This window comes from Gouania willdenowi, chromosome 14 (assembly GCF_900634775.1).
Source record: "Gouania willdenowi chromosome 14, fGouWil2.1, whole genome shotgun sequence".
NCBI lineage: Eukaryota > Metazoa > Chordata > Actinopteri > Blenniiformes > Gobiesocidae > Gouania > Gouania willdenowi.
In genome coordinates this window covers 21,075,226-21,094,782 of record NC_041057.1, presented here as the reverse complement: position 1 = coordinate 21,094,782, position 19,557 = coordinate 21,075,226, and the positions used below count along the sequence as shown (strand labels likewise).

The 19,557-nt window shown below is 39.9% G+C and overlaps 2 protein-coding genes across 2 annotated transcripts; one reads left to right on the top strand and one right to left on the bottom strand.

Moving 5' to 3' along the window:
* pcolcea (procollagen C-endopeptidase enhancer a) lies at positions 1 to 10,095 on the top strand. The gene is made up of 9 exons (XM_028466020.1): positions 1 to 196; positions 4,407 to 4,515; positions 4,596 to 4,854; positions 6,246 to 6,370; positions 7,933 to 8,069; positions 8,144 to 8,424; positions 9,379 to 9,456; positions 9,547 to 9,717; positions 9,790 to 10,095. The coding sequence occupies exons 1-9, from the start codon at positions 108 to 110 to the stop codon at positions 9,918 to 9,920; spliced, it is 1,380 nt and encodes a 459-aa protein (XP_028321821.1). The 5' UTR covers positions 1 to 107; the 3' UTR covers positions 9,921 to 10,095.
* Positions 10,096 to 11,217: 1,122 nt separating this feature from the next.
* tmem88a (transmembrane protein 88 a) lies at positions 11,218 to 15,463 on the bottom strand. Its single transcript, XM_028466028.1, has 3 exons — positions 15,078 to 15,463; positions 14,204 to 14,530; positions 11,218 to 11,543 (listed from the first exon to the last, which is right to left on the bottom strand). The coding sequence occupies exons 2-3, from the start codon at positions 14,510 to 14,512 to the stop codon at positions 11,262 to 11,264; spliced, it is 591 nt and encodes a 196-aa protein (XP_028321829.1). The 5' UTR covers positions 14,513 to 14,530; positions 15,078 to 15,463; the 3' UTR covers positions 11,218 to 11,261.
* Between the last annotated feature and the right edge of the window lie 4,094 nt (positions 15,464 to 19,557).

Genomic DNA, 19,557 nt, shown 5'->3' with positions numbered 1-19,557 from the left:
CTCCGCCCATCCCTCGATAGCACCCTCCCTCACTGCCTCCCTGATGGTCACCTCTTGCCTCATGTTCCCATCTTCCTACTTTCAAAGTCTGCTTTGCTTTGTCCGTCATGGGGTACATCGAATGTTTTTTGGCGCTGTCTTTGGTCCTGTGTCTGACCTCAGGCTGGACGAAGGCTCAGCGGACTAATAACACCAGGTAAGTCCAAGTTGTGTTTATGCTCATGCTTTTTCAAATCAAATTTACAGTTTTTGGTTGCAGGATGAACTCTTAGATTCTGTGTAAATGTAGAAGATGAGAGCTGGTAAACTCATTTGAGGTGGAACTGTTGACTGCCTCTGGAGATAAATTCTTTCCACTGCACAAAATCTGTCCTTTTGGTTCCTGGCTCATGCCGTAAGACTTTAGTGGCCACAGATGTTCCTGCTTTGGGTTCTGCCTGTGGGGTCAAAACAGTGAAACTTGCCTTCGACTCTGCATATTTTGGCTCTGATCTGCAGCTGTCTGACTTTGCTCGGGTTTGCACAGGGACACTATTTTTTCTACTAGGCGTAATTAAAAACGTTGCAGGATTAAGTTTGTTTAATATGGATGTCGGACAAGCATTCCTAACCATAACATAAACAAATCGAGGGATTGCTTCATACCAAGAAGAATATTTATCTTTGTTTGTGAATGTTGTCAGAATTGTGTCTTTAGCAACAGCTGGAAAAAAAAGATAATCATGTCTGGCATTGAATCCGGTGCCTGGAAAGCAATAGATCATCATTATATAAAGCAACATGACAACTAAGAGATTTCATACATTCTGTCAGGTTGTAAAATATACTGTAGCTACGCCACAGTTCTTTCAAGGTTATTATTATTATTTTTTTAGGTTTCGCTTTCTATTCACAGAGTTCAATTATTAACAATATCACAATGCATTTACAAATTACAAATTAAAAATGTGTTTAGCAGATGCTTTTATCCAAAACAATGAGGAGTTAAGGTTAATCAGAATCAAAATCAGAAATACTTTGTTTATCCCAGAGGGAAATTACTTATTCGGCAGAGTCTGCTGGAGGTAAGTTGCGTGTCCATCATCAAACAAAAACTATTACAATAGGTGAGTAACTAAGTCCAATTGAGAAAGTAACTGAAGAGAAATGATTTAAAACAAGTTAAAGTTGGAAAAATACAAATAAAAGCAGGAGCTACTGTAACAGACAGCATGCACGGTGGCGCATGCACACTATATTTTACTTGCTCAACATCCCACACAACACCCCCCCCATTACAAGCCCGTTTCCTTAACCATTACACCACCACATTTAATAGTTTGTCATGTGAATGAATGTTGGCTGGCAGTTGTAGGCATCGCTGGTGCAGATTGACGACCGTGCAGTGCAGCTGTGGCTAAAGATGTAGCTCACCACTATGACTGTCAGTTTCTAAGAATAAGTTGGCTATAAATCAAGTTACTAATTTTCTCAACATAAGTAACACTACAGCAATTTCACTCATATAGTGGTTTAGGTGGGGCTTCAGGCAAACATACTAGTATTACATTTTCATGTCACATAGGGTATATATGTATGTAATAGCAGCTGAATATATTGTAATATTACAATTATTATTATAATACATTCTTCACCAAATTCTCAAAACATGAAAATCAGCTTTGGAGTACCGAAATGATCAAAATTAGTAATAAAAGTGAAGGGGTGTGTGAATGTGGTTGTGTGACCGCATGTTGGCTATAAACTACTAAATGCATTCCATCAGACCCATGAGGATACATAACTCAATCAATTCTATAACTCTACAATTACATTTAGCAGATACTTTTGTCTAAAATGACGTACAACACAAGCAAGAATTTACTTTAAGTTTGATTGTCTGAATGTGCTGCCATCTAGTACTAGAACAAGTGCCTTATTTCTATTTTTTTTTTAAAACAATTAAACAACAGTAACAACAATCTTGGACCATCTGACTCATTCTAGCCCTAAGGACAAAGAGCAGAAGGGTCAGATCAAGTGCCTAAGCGTTCCCTGAACAGTTGAGTCTTCAGATGTCTCTTAAAAGTAGAAAGGGACTTTACGGATCGAACAGAGTTGGGTAATTCATTCCATCATTTGGGAACAACAGAGGAGAAGAGTCTAGCACAAGATTTAGAGCCATGCTGGGCTGGGAGCACCAGGCGTCTTTCAGAGGCAGAGCGTAGCGGGCCAGAGGGAGTGAAAATCTGGATAAGAGATTCCAGGTAGGCAGGAACTGCCCAATCACTTTTTTCTAAGCCAGAAGAAGAGTTTTAAATTTGATATGAGCTGCAGCCTGCCACTGAAACCAGTGAAAAGAAATTAACAGCAGGGTGACATTTGCTGTTTTTATTGGCAAATAAAACAGCTGCATTCTGGATTCTCTGTAGAGGTTTAAATGTGAGGGTTAGGAAGGTCTGCCAGAAGGGAGCTGCAGTAGTCAATGCTTGAAATCACAAGAACCTGTACCAGAAGCTGTGTGGCCTGTTGTGTCAGGTAGGGCTGTATCCTTCTGATTTTTAGAGGGCATATCGACAAGACAGAAAAATTGAGGCCACATGAACCTTAAATTTCAGCTGGTCATCAATCATGACACCCAGATTTCTGGCAGAGTTTGTTGGCAACAGTAGATTGTATTCAAGCCAGGCACTGATCTGTGGTTGAACTGAGGAACAAGCTGAAAAGACAATAAGCCCAGTCTTGGACAGAATTAGTTGATGGTGCCGTTCCTTCATCCATGTGAAGGTATCAGCCAGACATGCTGATATCCGAGCTGAGACCAGTGTGTGATCAGGTGGAAAAGACAAGAAAAGCTGAGTATTGTCAGCATAGCAGTGGTAGGACAAACCATGGTGTATAAGGTAAAGAGTAGAGAACCAAGCACTGACTCCTGAGGTACACCTGTCCATAAGCCATGTGATTCAAACATTTCTCCTCGCCATGACACTCGGAACGATCTACCTGTGAGGTAGGACTTGAATAACAACAAGACAGATCCTGAGATGCCGAGTTCAGAGAGTATGGAGAGAAACATTTAATGGTTCATGGTGTCAAATCAGCACAGGTCCAACAACAGTAGGACAGAAGACTGACCAGCAGATCTAGCCACTACAGTGATTCTGTTACTGACAGGATAATATCTTAAACAGGAATAGCAGAAGTGAGACCGGCCAGTGAAAAAGGAGGCAAACAATGTCCTGATAAAAGGCTTTCTCTGCAGACTGCAGGCGGGAAGTGAAGGAAGCAAGTTTTTGTTGGTAGGAGGAAAAGTCTGTGGGTTCTTGGGATTTACGCCACTTTCTTTCTGCTGTTGCCAACAATGACAGGGATATGTGGGAGGAACTTGGTGCAGTAGACTCAATGGATAGTGAATAGACAGTAGCAGTAGTCAGTGTGCTAGCTCAGTGCAGGTTTTTTACTTCATGTGGGCTAATGTGATGTTACATACCTGAAAGAGTCACAGCTAATTCCAATTTGACTGATTGCACCTGGCTGAACCTTCCCTGTGTGATATGACTAATCCAATCACTGGGGGGGATGACCTGTGTCAGCTGACTTGACCAACTACTGCCGAGAGACACTCAGGGTGCATCCGAATAGTCCCTCCTGTCTCCTTTCCTATTCACTTTTCCTAAACCCCCAGAAGTGTTTAAGTGTTGGCCATGGTTAAGAGGGTTCCAATTCTCGAAATGCTTCCTTTATAACCTCCTTTAGTCTAGGAAACACTAATGCATCCTTTACCAAAGGAGACCAGATAATGCTGCCCCACGACTCCTTGCGGGCGACAACATTTAAAGGGACCGAGCTCATCTGAGAGTTCACGGAAACCCACGACGACTTCTTCTTCTGTCTGAGATTCAGTGCTTGTTCATGATAAATCTTCTATGATATGAAAAAAAGCAAGAAAAAGGTTTTCTCGAAATGCTTTTGCATTTTGTGTCTTGCAGTCGAACAAAAACAACTCACAGCAATAAACTGACAGCAGGGGTGTCAAACTCATTTTAGTTTAGGGGCCAAATACAGACCAGTAGGAACACAAGGGGGCCGCAGATTTTAGACAGAGAAAAGAAGAACTATGTTATGGAAGTAACCAATACTATCCAAGCATTAAGTGACAGATATTAATCCATGTAGAATATTTAATTTAAATTTCCTTTTATTTTGACCAATGAAAAATGGCTCTGATTGTTTGATTACTGTTCTTTTATTGATATAGAGAGATACATTTCACTGCAGCTTTACGTTCAGAGTGAATACCAAACACAAGAACAAAACCATATCTGTTCCGCTGTGCTTTTGGACTTATTTGGATGCTGCACAAAATGATGTGGGCCACCAGTTTCCCATGTCTAAGACAAACTGATCTCTTCTATCTGTGGTTGTAGACCAGTGTTCCTCTGTGGTGGAGACCTGGTTGCAGATTCAGGCTTTGTTGGCAGTGAGGGATTCCCAAGCTTCTACAAACCCAACAGCAAATGCACCTGGCGTATCACGGTAAGTCTTCGTTTTGACTCCTCACTCTTCGCACCAAGTCTCCCAGTTTTTGACTCATCTATGATCTATGTGGTTCTCAGGTGCCAGAGGGAAATGTAATCACCCTCTCCTTCCGCATCATGGACCTGGAGGCCGACTCACAGTGCCGCTACGACTACCTGGACGTTTACAATGGCCATTCCAACTTAGTGCAAAAACTGGGTCGTTTTTGTGGAACCTTCCGCCCTGGGAACGTCGTTTCTACCACCAATACAATGATGCTGGAGATGGGTACTGATGGGGAAACGCAGAGTAGAGGATTTGTAGCCTATTTTAGTGGAACTAAAGCCTTTGTGGACGGTAGGTGCTAACAACTGTTAATATCTACTATGGACTATAGATGAAAAATAGCCTTTTGGCTAAATCAGGTAGATTTTCTCTATTATATTGATGTACATTGTCCCTGTGAAATAAACCAATACAATAAATGAGAAAAGATACTGGTCTTCTAATGAAAAGTCTAAATATAGAATTGGTTTTAAAGAAAAGGGGGTACTGGAGAGAGAAAAAAGCCTCAAAAACACCAGTTCTAACAAGATTTCTACACCTTTTGACAAATCTCATGAAGTAAAACCTTGACAAAAAACTTGTGAACCATTTCTTTCATATTTTTTGGGATTGTAGCGCATCACCCTAATTCATTCTAACTGTATATAACCAGTGATTTTTACAAATTAAAATTTACACCTGTTGCTCCACTGACTCCCTCAACACCCAATCATTTCTGCTGTTTTAAGCCAATGAGATTTTAGTATCCTGACAATTTTCTTTGAAATTCATAAATGCTTATGCTTAATTGGTTACTGTATCCAGGAACTTATTATACCTGTAAAATTGGCATCACGGCACATTTGTGAGAGCAGTGGTTCTCAAAATGGGGTACGTGTATCCCTAAGGGTACTTTAAACACAGAAACATTTGTCAGTTTATTTTTTAACATTATAAAAATTTGTTTTTACATGCACACAGACATCCATCAATAATAATTTGTGGCACAACTCTTTAAAATAGACATAGTCATCAACATCCCCCAGCAGATTGGTTCTCATTATGACTCAAAACCTTTTCCTGAATGTCCGAAATCTAACTTAGATGTATACATAACAAAATATTATCACATCAGAATATGAAATTACTAACCATCTTCAATGTTTTCTAAGAAAAGCTGTCCCCTTTGAAGATACGTCGAACAGAGTAAAAAAACAGAACAAAAGCAAATAACTGGAAAAAATAATTGTGCGCTTCTCATTTTCGAACTCCATCAAGGTATTGATATCCTGAAGCCACACACAGAATTCGTTTATCTTATCTTAAACAGTTTCTGAGAAAAGCTGTCCACTTTAACTCGGACGGACAGACGAACGGAGCTGAATTTTGTATCCCCCTTCCACATTTGTGGCGGGGGATAATAATGTATAACATGAGCTAATGGGGTACTTACGATAAGAAATCAAGGCTAAGGGGTACATGGGGCAATAAAGTTTGGGAAACACTGTGTTAGAGTTAATATTAGAGTCTTCACTTCCATCCGTCATCAACCGCACCTGGTCTGACATTAGTTAAATCATTGACAGTTCAACACAAACACACACTCATCTACACCTACAGTACGTTTAATATGAGGAAGGTACACATTGACACTCAGTAGTTACTTCATTATTGCTCGTGTGTGGTTTGTTGATTTGCTTTAGACCAGCAGTCCTGTGGAGGAAAGATCACTAAGGCCCAGGGAGAGCTCAAGACACCCAACTGGCCTGACAACAAGTACCCACCAGGAATCACCTGCTCCTGGCTCATCACCGTGGAGCCCCATAAGGTCAGAGGTTGCACCGCAGCACACGTCATATCAACCACAGTTGGGGTCAATTATAACTGTAATCGCATAATTGATAATTAATTACAATTATGGTGTAATTATAATTGTAATTTTGATTCTAATTTAAAGAATCTGTTTCTGTCATAATCGTAATTAAATTGTAATTGAGTTTCAATAATTGACTTTGTAATTGTACTTGCCATGAAAATTTGATGAAAAATGTCATTTATAATTTGACGAAAAACTGGGGAACAATGGTATATTTTATATGTACAGGTCTACACATATGTTGTTAATTATTAAAATATGTTTCTTATCAAGCTTTGCCGCATTTTACCATTAAAAAAATTAAATCGAGGGGTACACTGACACAAACCAGGCACAGAAACCCTAACCAAAAATATTCAAACCTATATTTCATTAGCTGGGTTTCCAGTGCCATTGGAAAAGCGCAAAATCTAAATAGCGCAATAAAAACTGGTAAAAAAGGGGAAAAAAAAACATTCAAATACCACTAAAAAGGTTTCACGCTTTCATGAGGAGGTATTTCAGACATTTCGATGTTAAAATGTGTCGCTATGGAAACACTTTTCCCACAAATACACATCACAGAACGTGACCTGGCACAGGTCCAACCATTTCTTAGCATTGTACTTTAAAATTATTACTGGCACATTAGACGTGAAACAACAAAGGAATACAGAGTGTTGTAAGGAATGTCTCGTCTTCAGACCATGGTCGCAAAACACATGGGAGTCTGAATTCGCACCAGGGGCCAAAGCTATTCCCAGGTTTGGGGTTAAAACAGCTGATTTAGGACCCGTTATCATAATAGATGCTAACAAAAAGCTAACACAATGTTAACTATTATTAGGTAAATTATTTCAGGCTCAGTATTATGATTAGTGATAGACCGATATACCAGCCGGCAGATATTATCGGCTGATTTTTACGTTTTTTAAGTGAATCGGCATCGGCCGATGCGTGCTGCTGCGTTCGCCGATCCGCATTATTTCCAGAGAGCAGATATATTTTTACTTCTTCTACATCACCTATTTTTAATATTTGTTAAATATGTTTTACTTGTTGACGTTCTATATTACCTACATCACCTTGTTCAACTAATATTTAACAAAATATTTGTTAAATGTTTTTCTTCTTGTTGTCGTTCTACCTCACCTTTGTTAATTTCAATAAATGTTCCTTTTTTTAAAAAAAAAATTTAGACTCGTACCATTTGTTATCATTATTGTGTAATATTCATGATGTAAATTGAGGGAGCAAAAGTGGTATCGGCTCAAGAAAATTGGCACAGTCCGTATTGGTCATCGGCCCTAAGAAATACATATCGGTCTATCTCTAATTGTGATTCATTGTAATTGAACTTTAGTAATTAAGAATGTAATTGTAATTTCTGAAGACACAGGATTGAATTGTAATTGAAAACGTAATTGCAACTGAAAAATGTAGTTGACCCCAACCCTGGTATCAACCAATTAATTTGGTTAGTTTGAGCTGTGTGTGTGTGTGTGTGTGTGTGTGCGTGTGTGTGTGTGTACCAGGTGATCCAGGTGAAGTTTGATAAGTTCGTGCTGGAGGCAGACACCTACTGCCGCTTCGACTATGTGGTTTTCTTTAATGGAGGCGAGAGAGATGATTCGCGGCTGATTGGACGATACTGTGGTGATCAAACCCCTCAGTGCGTAACAGCTGAACACGACTTCGATTAAACCGAGAGTTAGAAACATGCGTGACCATTTTCCTCTCTTTCAGACCTATCCTCACAAACAGCAACGAGCTTCTGGTCCAGTTTGTGTCTGACCTCAGTGTGCCCTCTGATGGCTTCCTGGCCCACTACACGAGCGTCCCCCGCGGCTCTCAAACACCAACAGTAGACTCCAGGGTCATCCCGTCACGCCCCGAGGTCAGACCAGCAGCACCCAAACCACCCACCACCAAAGCCCCAGCACCCATTCCCCCCATCAGACATGTGCCCCGCCCTCGTCCAAAGCCCACCACCAGGCCGGTCACACGGCCCAATGGCAAAAGGCCCGGTGAGTGAAGGGACCTACAGGATACATACAAGGGCTAGTGTTTAAATGTAAACGATGGTTGTAGCCATGTTTTTCCCTCAGATCACATGTCAAACTAAAGTCCACCCCTTTGGAGCTTTACTTTGAAGAAAACAACAACAAAGAAAACATGAGTCATTGTGTAAATTATCAACTAATTCGATTTAATTCACTTGTAGGTATAAGTCCCTCCAAACAAAATCATTGCATGCTTATTCATGCCAATTTAACCACATTCACAATTTGTCGTGCCCATTATTTGCCAGTTTAAACTGATTTTTCCTGCTTTTTAATTTACATTACCCAATCTCCAATGTACCCCTTACATTACAGATTGTTTTTCACCGGAAATGCCCGTATCGGCTAAATATCTGATCATCCTAAATTTGAGGTTTTTTGTGTGCTTACAGATTATTATTATACATATTACTAGTATATTACTATAGATCAACTATCCACAGTCCCGTACCCTATCAGACATTTAACCTGAAGATATGTAACCCCTACTCCTGCACTCTTAAAAAACATAATGTAATGCCATGTACACTGTAGCTGAATTTTACCTGAATTTTACCTATCCTGTAAATATATATATATCTATATATATATATATATATATAGAACCCAAGCTCCGCTGGCCAACAGTCCAGTCCTTCATCTTCTCTTTTTTCTGCAAAAACTGAAAAGTAAATGATAAATTCTTTTTTTTTAAATTCTTGTTTTCGTGCGTTTCATGAGCTGGAAGCCCAAATTATGTAAAAATAGACAATTAATACTTGAAATCGTTTAAATCGAGGGCCCTGAATCTATAATCTGTGAATGGAATTATGGAAATTAAACAACTTTTCCCATCATATTCTAATTTTTTGGGGTCCGTAGGTTGACATGTTGGCTAACGTATAAATATCTATATTTAATCACTGTGTGTGATTTCAGGATCTCAAAATCCACTTTGCGCCAAAGCCTGCAAAAGAGATGGAACCATTAAAACCAGTTTTTGTGCCAGTGAGTTTGGTAAGTTTCCAGTGATCAGTTGACACTCTAAAATATAGGTGTGTGTGTGTGTGTGTGTGTTTCTCACCAAACTATTCTTTTTTCTTTTAGTAATAACTGGGAAGGTGACCTCTCTGGCTGCTGGGCCCAGAGGAACCGTTAGCGTCACAGTGGCCCTCATCAGGGCCTACAAGGCCGGGCGACTAACCATGACCCAGGTGGGCGAGGCCATGTCGGTGAAGCTGGTGTCACAGTGCAAGAAATGCCCGTTGCTCCGCAGAGGTATGATGAGCAACTTATTCCACGTGTTTTTTACTTCCTGGTGTTAATTCTCCTGTTTTTTTCCCCCCAAAGGTGTCGACTACATCATCATGGGTCAGGTGGGTGAGGACGGGCGCGGCACCCTGCAGCCCGGGGCCTTCACAGCTCTTTATAAAAACCCACATCACAATTTATTAGTGAATATTAACAACCAGCCGTGCTAACCTAGCATTAGCACCTAAAGGCTTGATCGTGAATGTGAACTGAGTCCATATTTTTTTTAATGCATTCCTACAGTAAAACATCTTTGTATACACTATAAACACATCTTACCAAACGCGTTTTAATTTATACAAATAAACGTTTTATATCACTTTAATAAAACTGTCTAAGCGTCAAGTTTGTTCAACTTCTGGTCACAAAACGTGCAACACGTGAGTTTCACCACTGCACTGCCCTCTGGTGGCAAGAAAAGGTAACATTGGTTTAACTAAAAAAAATAATCTAATAAAAAACTGAAGATCTAGTGTTATATATATATACACATACATATATATTGTTTTATGTAGTAAAAAAAATAATGTGCATCTATTTTTAAGAGTTTTTGTGTACTTAAATTTGAAAAACAAGCAGGGATAATAATAAAATAATACAAATATTTTTCTATTTTTCCCACTTGAGCACATCAGCAATAAAACTAGACCATGTGAACACTAAACTAAAGTGAATTTCATGGCCCTAACAAAATGAATTTGAGACTTTTATTCTAAAAATTGTTATGAGATCACAAGTTACTCTAGTATCAATTCAAATAAAGTTCTTTTCAAAAAAAATTTGTAATTATATTTTTAGCATAGGAAAGGGTTATCGTACCAAAGAAAAGTCCTTGAATTTTGCAACCTTACACACTGAACATACTTCCTTAAAAAACGAATCTCTAAATAAAGCATTGTTTTTTTTTTTAGATATATCACTTTTAGATTTCACATAATAATGTAAAAATAGAAAAAATATATGTTTCAAAGAAACATAGCTAGAGACGGGCAATATCTTTGACCACCAATATTATCTGTCGATATTTGCCATAAAATGCAACATTTACAGAATCAAACAATATTTGCTGTTGTGTGGTGTGTGTTGGTGTGAGTTTCTTGTACATATTGGTATTGGCTAATGTTGGAACTCGGAAAGTGTCGGACAAAAAATAGCTAATATCAAACATCCCTAGTTTCACTGCAAACATACTTTAGAGCTGCTCCACATTTATAAGTCAATAAGATCAGAAATACTTTGTCATATTTAAACAATGAAAGAGAAATGTAGAGTACAGTGGTATCAGTACACAAGTATTGATATTAACTTGTATTTTTTTTAAATAGATCAGAGTGAAGCACAAAGGTGGGCAGGTCAGGTGACACTTTATTGTAAAAGGTATAAAAATACATTTAATAGGATGAAAAAAATGAAGGAGATTGTTTCTATAATTAAAAAAAAATCAAAATAAAAAAAAAATCAACATGCATAAAAAAATAATAAAATAAAAACAAAAACAGACCAAAGACCAGCTACACCCACACACTCCCCTTCCTCTCCCTCTCGGCCTGCGGCCCACAGCAGCCTCCGGCCCCGGACCCTCGGTGCCACGTGGCGGGGAGGTTCTTGTAGACGGCCCGGCTGTAAGGGATGAAGCACATGCCCAGCTGGAGGTGTCGGGCCAGGCGGCAGTAGGCAGCGAGAGCCAGAACCAGCAGAGGGGTGAGAAGCAGGAAGCCCACCACCAGCAGGGCCACGCAGCCCCCGTCATCCAGCAGGTCTGAGCAGTACACAGACGTCCCGTGAGGCTGCACCTGCACACGGACAACCAATCACTACACAACCAAGAAAGTCCAACCCACACACACACACCCTACACTCATAGTGCTGTGTGTACGTAGGGGCAACACTCTGGAAAAGTCACACATACAATAAATCTTTGGTATGTGTATAAAGTCTGGTTCAATGTTTAAGGTCACATCAAGGGCATTGAGCAGAACAGCTAATGCACAGCTGCAAGAAATAATAATAATAAATAAAAGCTCTAAAAACCGCATCAGATCGCTAGAAAAACACACTCTTTCAATCTGTTGCTGATTTAACTGACTGAGGAATTCAATAATAACAGTGAGAGTGACAGCCTGCATTTGGTGCAGTGCACTGTAAAACTTTTTTATTTTTGTAGTAGCCTCACATTAAAGCCTGCTTTAATGTGCATTACATTGTTTAATAAATAGGGGTGTCCCGATCCGATATTGATAAGTCCGATATCAGCCAGAAAACGAATATCGGATTTTATCGGACTGCATCAAAAATCTACGATATATATCATATTATATTTATTCAATTGTAGAACACTGTAGATATTATGTTGAAGGTTAAAATGTATGTAACCAATTGATTAATAATAAATGGGTCAGTTTTTCTCATACCTACTGTTGCTGACTATTGTTCTCTGTTTGAGTGACATCACGTGATCAAGCCTTTTCTAACATTCCACACTACAAAATAAGTCATAAAAGTATGTATGATTCGTGGTGATATCGCATCGTATCGATATTGGTATTGACCAATTACTCGGTATCTCATTGGAAGTGTAAAAGTTGTAAAATCACACTGTATGCCTCATAGATCAATGAATCAAACAATTTCCTCCAAAATGAAAGAAAAATGGTTAAAATTGCTGCTTGAAAATTAGTTTTGGTCTCCACTGTAAACACTCTAAATTGCATTGTGGGATGTGGAGTCCCCTAAACGGATGCATAGAAGTGTTTTTAATTCATTCTTATTGTTATTTCTAGTGTTTTCCCCCAGACAAAGTCGACAGTGATTCACTTGATGCCATTTTTGTTCTCGTTTGTTCCCAGTTTTCCCCGTCTCTGCGACTTCACATCCCACGGCGTAATGTGCGAAAATGTCAACAGTGTTTACGACAGAGATGAGAACAAACTTTCAAGCTGCAATTTCAACCTTTTACATCTGTTTTTCAAGCAAATGATCTTCGATCTTGGAGCCTCTACTCGTAGGCGGAGTTTGCTTGGGGGAGCATTGTCCCCCTCGTCGTCAAAAGTTTTTCCAAATTCATTTGAAAAAATACAATTATTTATATAATGTACATAACGTACAAATATTTTAAGTGCCATAAAACAGTAACTATACAAAAAAATTATGAATTCATTTGTTGTTCTTATAAGGCAGTGGCTGTACGTACGGTTGCCAAATCAAAATACTGACATTCTATCCGTACGCAGCGGCCCTCATTGGCCAGTTTAGGTCTCATGATTAAGGCTAAACCTAACCGTAAACCTAACCCTAACAATTGTTGCCATATAGGGTTATAACCAAACCCTAAGACGCTACGTACGTGTAGTTCGTTAACCGTACCAATAGCACCGGGGGTTGTCCGTACGACAACCGCACAAATACACACTTTCTTCCTTTAAAAACACAAGTTATTTTTTGGTGCTTGAGTCATGTGACCACAGTTCCTCTTTTGTTGCACAATTCTTCTTCACAATGTAAACAATGAAGCGACGCTGCACCCAGCAGTTCATGTATGGTACTGCAACAAAAAATGAAGCAGAAAGCAGCCACCGGTGTTCGTACCAAATGTGTCCGGGCTGCCAGATCAGTCCGGGCCCTGTGACTGCCGATGAAGTAGTAGTTATATATATTTAGATATTTGATGTATATAGGCAGTGGCTATTCGTACGGTTGTCGCATCAATACACTGATAGCCTATCCGTACGTAGCACCCCTATTTGGCTTGTTTAGGTCACATGATAGGTCAGTCATTGGCCAGTTTAGGTCACGTGACAAAAACTTAACCTTACCCTAAACCCGAACTCTAACCTTAAAAATTGTTGTGATACAGGGTTACAGTATAACCTGACCCAAATCCTAAGACGCTACGTACGTGTACTTCGGTAACTGTACCAATAGCATCGGGGGTTGTCCGTATGGCAACCGTACAAATAGACACTCCTATTTTAATGCATTTAAAGTCAATAATGCAGCGAATGCCATTCGCCCGCTCTTGTGAGGTTAGCAGCAGTTGTCGGACCCCAAATTTGGTACTTACACCGGCCTAATTTTATCATGTATTTACAACATTAAACGACGCGTTAATGCAAATTATTGAAGTCAAAATGATCAATTGTGTTACTAATCACTTTTTGCATTATTGTTTGTGTTATACACATTGTGGTTGGCGCCAATCTCGAGATGGTCTATATTTTTCTTTTGCCCTCCTGCCAAGAATCTCAAACTCCGCCTATGCCTATACTACGTCTTTATCTGTCCAGCAGCTTTAAACCAGAAGCGTCCAAGCCCAAAATGCCTGCATGAATATTTGCAATAACACACATTTGGATCAACTCACTAAAGTCAGACAGTTTCCCAAAACACAAGCATGTTTTTAATATTATGGTGCAGTTATACTTTTTTGAGATAAACATAAGATCATGGTCCTTACTGTGGAGTGGCAGAGGAAGCCAAATATGATCATGACGAGGGCTGGGGTGAGGATGCTGCCAAACACAATGCTGGCCAGTCCAGCATTGATCAGTGTGATGAGCAGGTTCTGTGCAGTGACCAGGACCGAGCACGCCCAGCAATCCAGGGAGCCCCTCAGCTCCAACGGGCCATCAGGGGCCTCACTGCCGCCGGGGGAGTAAGGAGGGGGCACCACGACCCCTGACCCCGCCCTGGAGGGGGAGCGGGCCTCTGAGTGGGTCTGCTCTGGGCTCATCTTCTCCAGGGTCCCGTTCCTAGACAGACTCATGTTTGTCTTAGTTGGACTCTGAGGAAAAACGAGTGAAACGTCACTCAAAGAATCAATATCAACCATTAAAGAAATTGTTTTTGAATGAAAACATTAAAAAAAGCAGTATTTAAAGACATGTTTTATTGCTTTGGGTCGAGAAATGGTGGGTCCTCCTGCTTTGAAGTATTAAACGCACAAATAAATGTGGTGAAAGGTGTGGAACGCCTGCAAAGATAATCTCCAGTCTTTAAGTGCAAGGAAATGACTTCCACTGACTCCACCTCCACTCTCAGGATAACCATGGCTGCAGAACAATGAGCCGGTGCCCACTGGAAAAATCTTTTTTTTTTTTTTTTTTTAATGCAGCCCTCCAGTCATCTGTCTTAACAATGTGTGACCTTGAAAAAAAAAAAAAAACAAATGTGGAAAGAAAATGTTCATTGAGCTGAACAAAAGTTGAGAAAAAACTGACTTGTGATATTTTTTTTAAGGTTTACTTTCTTCTTTTGGATATTCCATAATTTTGCTAATTTTTACAATAAGACCTCTTCGTAAGGTTAGATTGGATCATTCTCTCACTCACCGTGTAGAAACTCTGATGATCAGCCCTCTTGCAGCTCAAAGATGGAACCAGATGTGGAGAATTTCAAGAATGTCCTAAATTATTTCCTGCTAATTTTCTACTAACCAGGTTATTTACAGGTTTTTTTTTTTCCCTCCAAAAGTCGCTTACACTTGTCAGCTGTTTTCAGACTAAACCCTTTAACGGAGAGACCTGCCCCACAGCAGGTCAGAAGAAGGCTGTGTAAACTGGTGGCCAGTCCTTCTTTCCCACTGGCTTCAGCGCTTCCTTCCCTGACATTCTGTTTCCTCAGTGCGACTCCAGTTTGAGATATGATTGAGAGATCACGAGCCTGTATCCTGTGTTACCCAGAACGTGAATGCAGAGAAAAGGCAGGCTGGGCTGTGTTAACGGCAGCTGGAAAGCTTTGGGAGGGGTGATGGGGGTCCTGTGATAACCAGACGGGGGAGGGAGGAAGAGTGTTTATTTAAACAGATTAGTTGAGTTGGGCTATGCTGCTCAATCTGCAGTGCTTTACACCCTCACCCAACACTTTCTCTTTTTCTCTTCTTCTCCGTCTAATACTGATAAGGTGGGTTTCATAACTCTAAGCAACTGGGATGAAGTCGGCTTTGGTTCCAAAGTGTGTGTGGGGGGGGTGAGAAGGGCGGGGGGCGACTCCAAACAAGCTGATTTTGAGCTTTTCAAGATGATGTTTTGGTTGTTGCCATGGGACTGTAGTCCAGGGGTTCTCAACCTTGGGTTCGAGACACACTGGGAGGGGGTCGCCAGCTGCCTTTAAGAGATTTTTGAACAATTTGAACCAATTTTTGACGTATTTTCACTCGTTTTCTGCAACTACACCAAACTTGCCATACTTTAACTTATTTTCATCACTTTTTCTTGACATACCTGTATTTTTGCTGCTTTTAATGCATTTTTGCAACATTACTCCCATTTCTGACACTTCTCCATCAAATTTCAATACCTTTTCTACATTTTCACCACTTATAAACCTTTTCCACCCAACGTCACGTATGTCGAGTTGTCGAGCCATTATTGTCACTTTTGACCTCTTTTCACCATATTTTATGCTTTTTTTTTTCTTTTGCAAATTTAACCACATTCACAATTTGTCATGCCCATTATTTGCTAGTTTAAACTAATTGTTCCAATATTGACACATTAAACCCTTTGCACTTTTTCTGTCCATTTTTGGCCACTCTACAACTTTTAACCAATTTCTGTCATTTCTAAAGCCCCATTTCACCACCTTTGGCCCATTTTAACCCATTTTATTGCTGATTAAAACAAGGATTTACATCTTTAAGATTACTATCTACTATGGCACAGATAATAAACTTCCTGGGTAATAGTGTATAATATTCAGATCAATAAACACATGTGGTTATCACTGATTCATAGAACAGTGAACCAACATTTTGCTGACTTTATAGATGGGCCCAGAAAAAGCTCTCCCCTGTCTCCACATGACTGTTCTTCAATGTTCATGCCTGTGTTCAACCACCTTTAGGTAGAGTGGGGGTCCCCGGTCTCTAGCACCTTTAGTTTGGGGGTCGTGGGCTGAGACAGTTGAGAACCACTGCTGTAGTCCACCCCATGACCCAAGTAGAAACTCATCAAAGCTGAGAGAAGACTTCAGATGCAGAACTTAAGGAGGCATGACCTTTGACCTGATGATGAAAAACAGATCTCCACATTCAGAGAACATAAGGAAATGAGGATGGGGGGAGAACGTTGACTAATTTGGTGGGGAAAGAGTCCGTCGTGGGGCTGATAAGAAACCACAGGGGCTCAGTTCAAAGAGTGAAAGTGGTGTTTTGATATGAAGTCTCATTCTTCCATGTCACCCTGTTGCATCTTTGTTTATTTACTTCAACAAAAGAGGCAGATAGACGTTTCCCCTAGAGACGACTCCAGACAGTTTTGATAGCAGGGACATGGGAAACGATCAAAGAGATGAAGCCATTAGAGCTGATGGTGAACGAACATATCTGGGGGCTGTGGGCAGCTTGTGTTGTTTGTATGTGTCAGTGTGTGAGGGGGCTGGTAGAGGAAGAGCACTCTTCCTGTCCTTGGAACGGGGAAATCCGGCACCATGTCTCTGCTAGAGGATGTGATGTCCCCATGTCTCTGTGTTTTGTCACGTCCTGTGAACCTGGAGAGTAGATCATAACCTCATTGTAAGAACCTACGTTGGTATGTGCTGTTTATAAAACAAGCTAATGTTGGTCGCCCTCGACTTTTCTATTTTAGTCCAGAGGTTATGATTGACAGCATAATGGACAAATATTTTGAGGCTGTAACCGGAATCAAGAAAGCTAGTGGGCCACATTTGGACAATGTCTGCCTTTACTATGTGCAAAGTTAGTTTAAAAAAACCGAGCAGTTAAGTGTAGACTATTGTCTGGCCGATGATGTCATAAAAGACAATAGAAAGCAACTAAACTAGATTTGTTAGTGATTTTTATTGATGTTATATTTGAGGGTTTTCTAATTTTCCTATTTTATTCAATTGTAGAACATTCTTGATTGTATTTAGAGTTAAAAAGTACAGTATGTAACCCATCGGTAAATATATATCGGTCAGTCTTTCTTGTGGTATAGCTAACTAATGGCCAACTGGCTGGAGGCAAAAACAGGAAATGCCGCTGGCTAAAGCATAGATATATATAAACACTAGATGACGCAAGCGGGATTCACAAGCGTAGCTCAACGGCGGCCATCTTACCTCAGACAACTGACGTTCTGACGCCCTCTACGGTAGCTGCTGGAAGGTGAGTTATCAGCTTAAAGCTGATATCCGGAGTTTCTGAGAAACGTCTCGATGTCCCGCCCTAAACCGCTCCACTGCCTCTCCCAATCTACCAGAAGCCACGCCTCTACTTGTCTGCACGCGCATTTCAAGAGAATCATACATAAACATTGATTTCTCAGAAACTCCGGATATCAGCTTTGAACCGAAATACCCTTAACTCAATTAAATATTGACAGATTTACAAACATTTTTCCTTATTACAAACCTTACTATACGTAGGTATGACATATAATGCTTGTACATGTTGAAATTGCCACTTGCCGTTTGAAAATTGGTTGAAAAATGAGCATTAGGGCTGCAATATCTGTAGCCCAATGGGTACATTCGAGCCTGTGGTCACGTGACTGCCGTAAAGTGAAACGTTCTCCAGGGATACTCCAGGTCACATGACCTGGTCAAAGACGGCCCGTCCCTCAAAACTTACATAGTCTGTATTTCTAGAGGGAAGCCCCGCTAGGAGCATTGATACTGTCAAGCGCTGTATATTGGCCTGAGGAATCATTTAAAATAATTCATATGAGTCAACTCTTTAGGTCAAAAAGTCTGTGACGTGCCTTTGAGCAGACGGGAGAATACGCGAAAGGCAAGATTTGAATGGGAACGCCCACATTTCAGGGCTCTTCTACTCAGAAATGTAGAGCGGCCCTGGGGCGTAACTGGGATGAAGGGGCGCAGCCACTGATTTAGGTACAGGGGGAGAACAGCACAAGTGTGTGGCTTTTTGGACGTACACGCTGGGAGAATATGTCAATTGTTCAAACTGTGTCAAAAGTCATTTACACCGTGCATGAAACACTAAACATAGGAATGTTTTCATAAAAGAAGGAAACTTAAATACTAAATTGAATTACCTAAAGTAAACAAAATGTGTTACTGAGGATTTGTGATGTCACCACGACCTTTGACCTATTAGTACTAAAACCAAATGACATCATTTTAAACAGATTGTGAACACATGGGTCCAAATGTAAAGATTCCTCAAAGAGGTGAGCACACTTTTTGTTTTATGTGCTTCAATCTGTTTGCTTAATGTTTTCTATTTTCGTCACAATAAAAAGGATTTTGTACGATATATAGAATCATTTTTAATTCATTGTCCCATCGTTGTATGATCTGTTCACAACTAGAATACTGGAGCTCACTGAGATAAGATGTGGTTAGTAGCGTTCGCTATGAACAAAGGAGTCGATAAAACTGGGCATTAAAGCTGAATTTAAACAATTTAATGCACTCATCACATTTAAATTACCAGGGTTCCTACAGAAATTACATTTAAAAACAACTTCACAGTAAAAACAATTGGAAAAAAAAAACCCAAAACAAAACAAAAAAAAAAACGCCACATCAATTACATAGGGTTGTTATGGTAATTTTTTCCAGTTTCTATGCAGACATGCAACTGGCAGCCCCAAAAGTAAACATCAGGGTTGGGGTAAATTACATTTTTCAGTTACAATTACATTTTCAATTACCCCTGTTCAATTACGTTGACCAGCATTTTTTCCAATTACATTAACAATTAAAATGACAATTATTTTTCATCCTCAGAAAGTCAATTACAACTATGTTCTCAATGACTTAAGTTCCATTACAATTAATCACAATTACTGAGTCTGAAATACATAATCTAATAAAAGTAAACCTACCTCTTGTGATAGCTTT

Coding starts and splice junctions, on each gene's coding strand:
- pcolcea (XM_028466020.1), top strand. CDS start 108: ATGGGGTACATCGAATGTTTTTTGGCGCTGTCTTTGGTCCTGTGTCTG. Junction 4,855..6,245: donor AACTAAAGCCTTTGTGGACG/GTAGGTGCTAAC, acceptor GATTTGCTTTAG/ACCAGCAGTCCTGTGGAGGA. Junction 8,425..9,378: donor GCCCAATGGCAAAAGGCCCG/GTGAGTGAAGGG, acceptor GTGTGATTTCAG/GATCTCAAAATCCACTTTGC.
- tmem88a (XM_028466028.1), bottom strand. CDS start 14,512: ATGAGTCTGTCTAGGAACGGGACCCTGGAGAAGATGAGCCCAGAGCAG. Junction 11,544..14,203: donor GCTTCCTCTGCCACTCCACA/GTAAGGACCATG, acceptor GTCCGTGTGCAG/GTGCAGCCTCACGGGACGTC.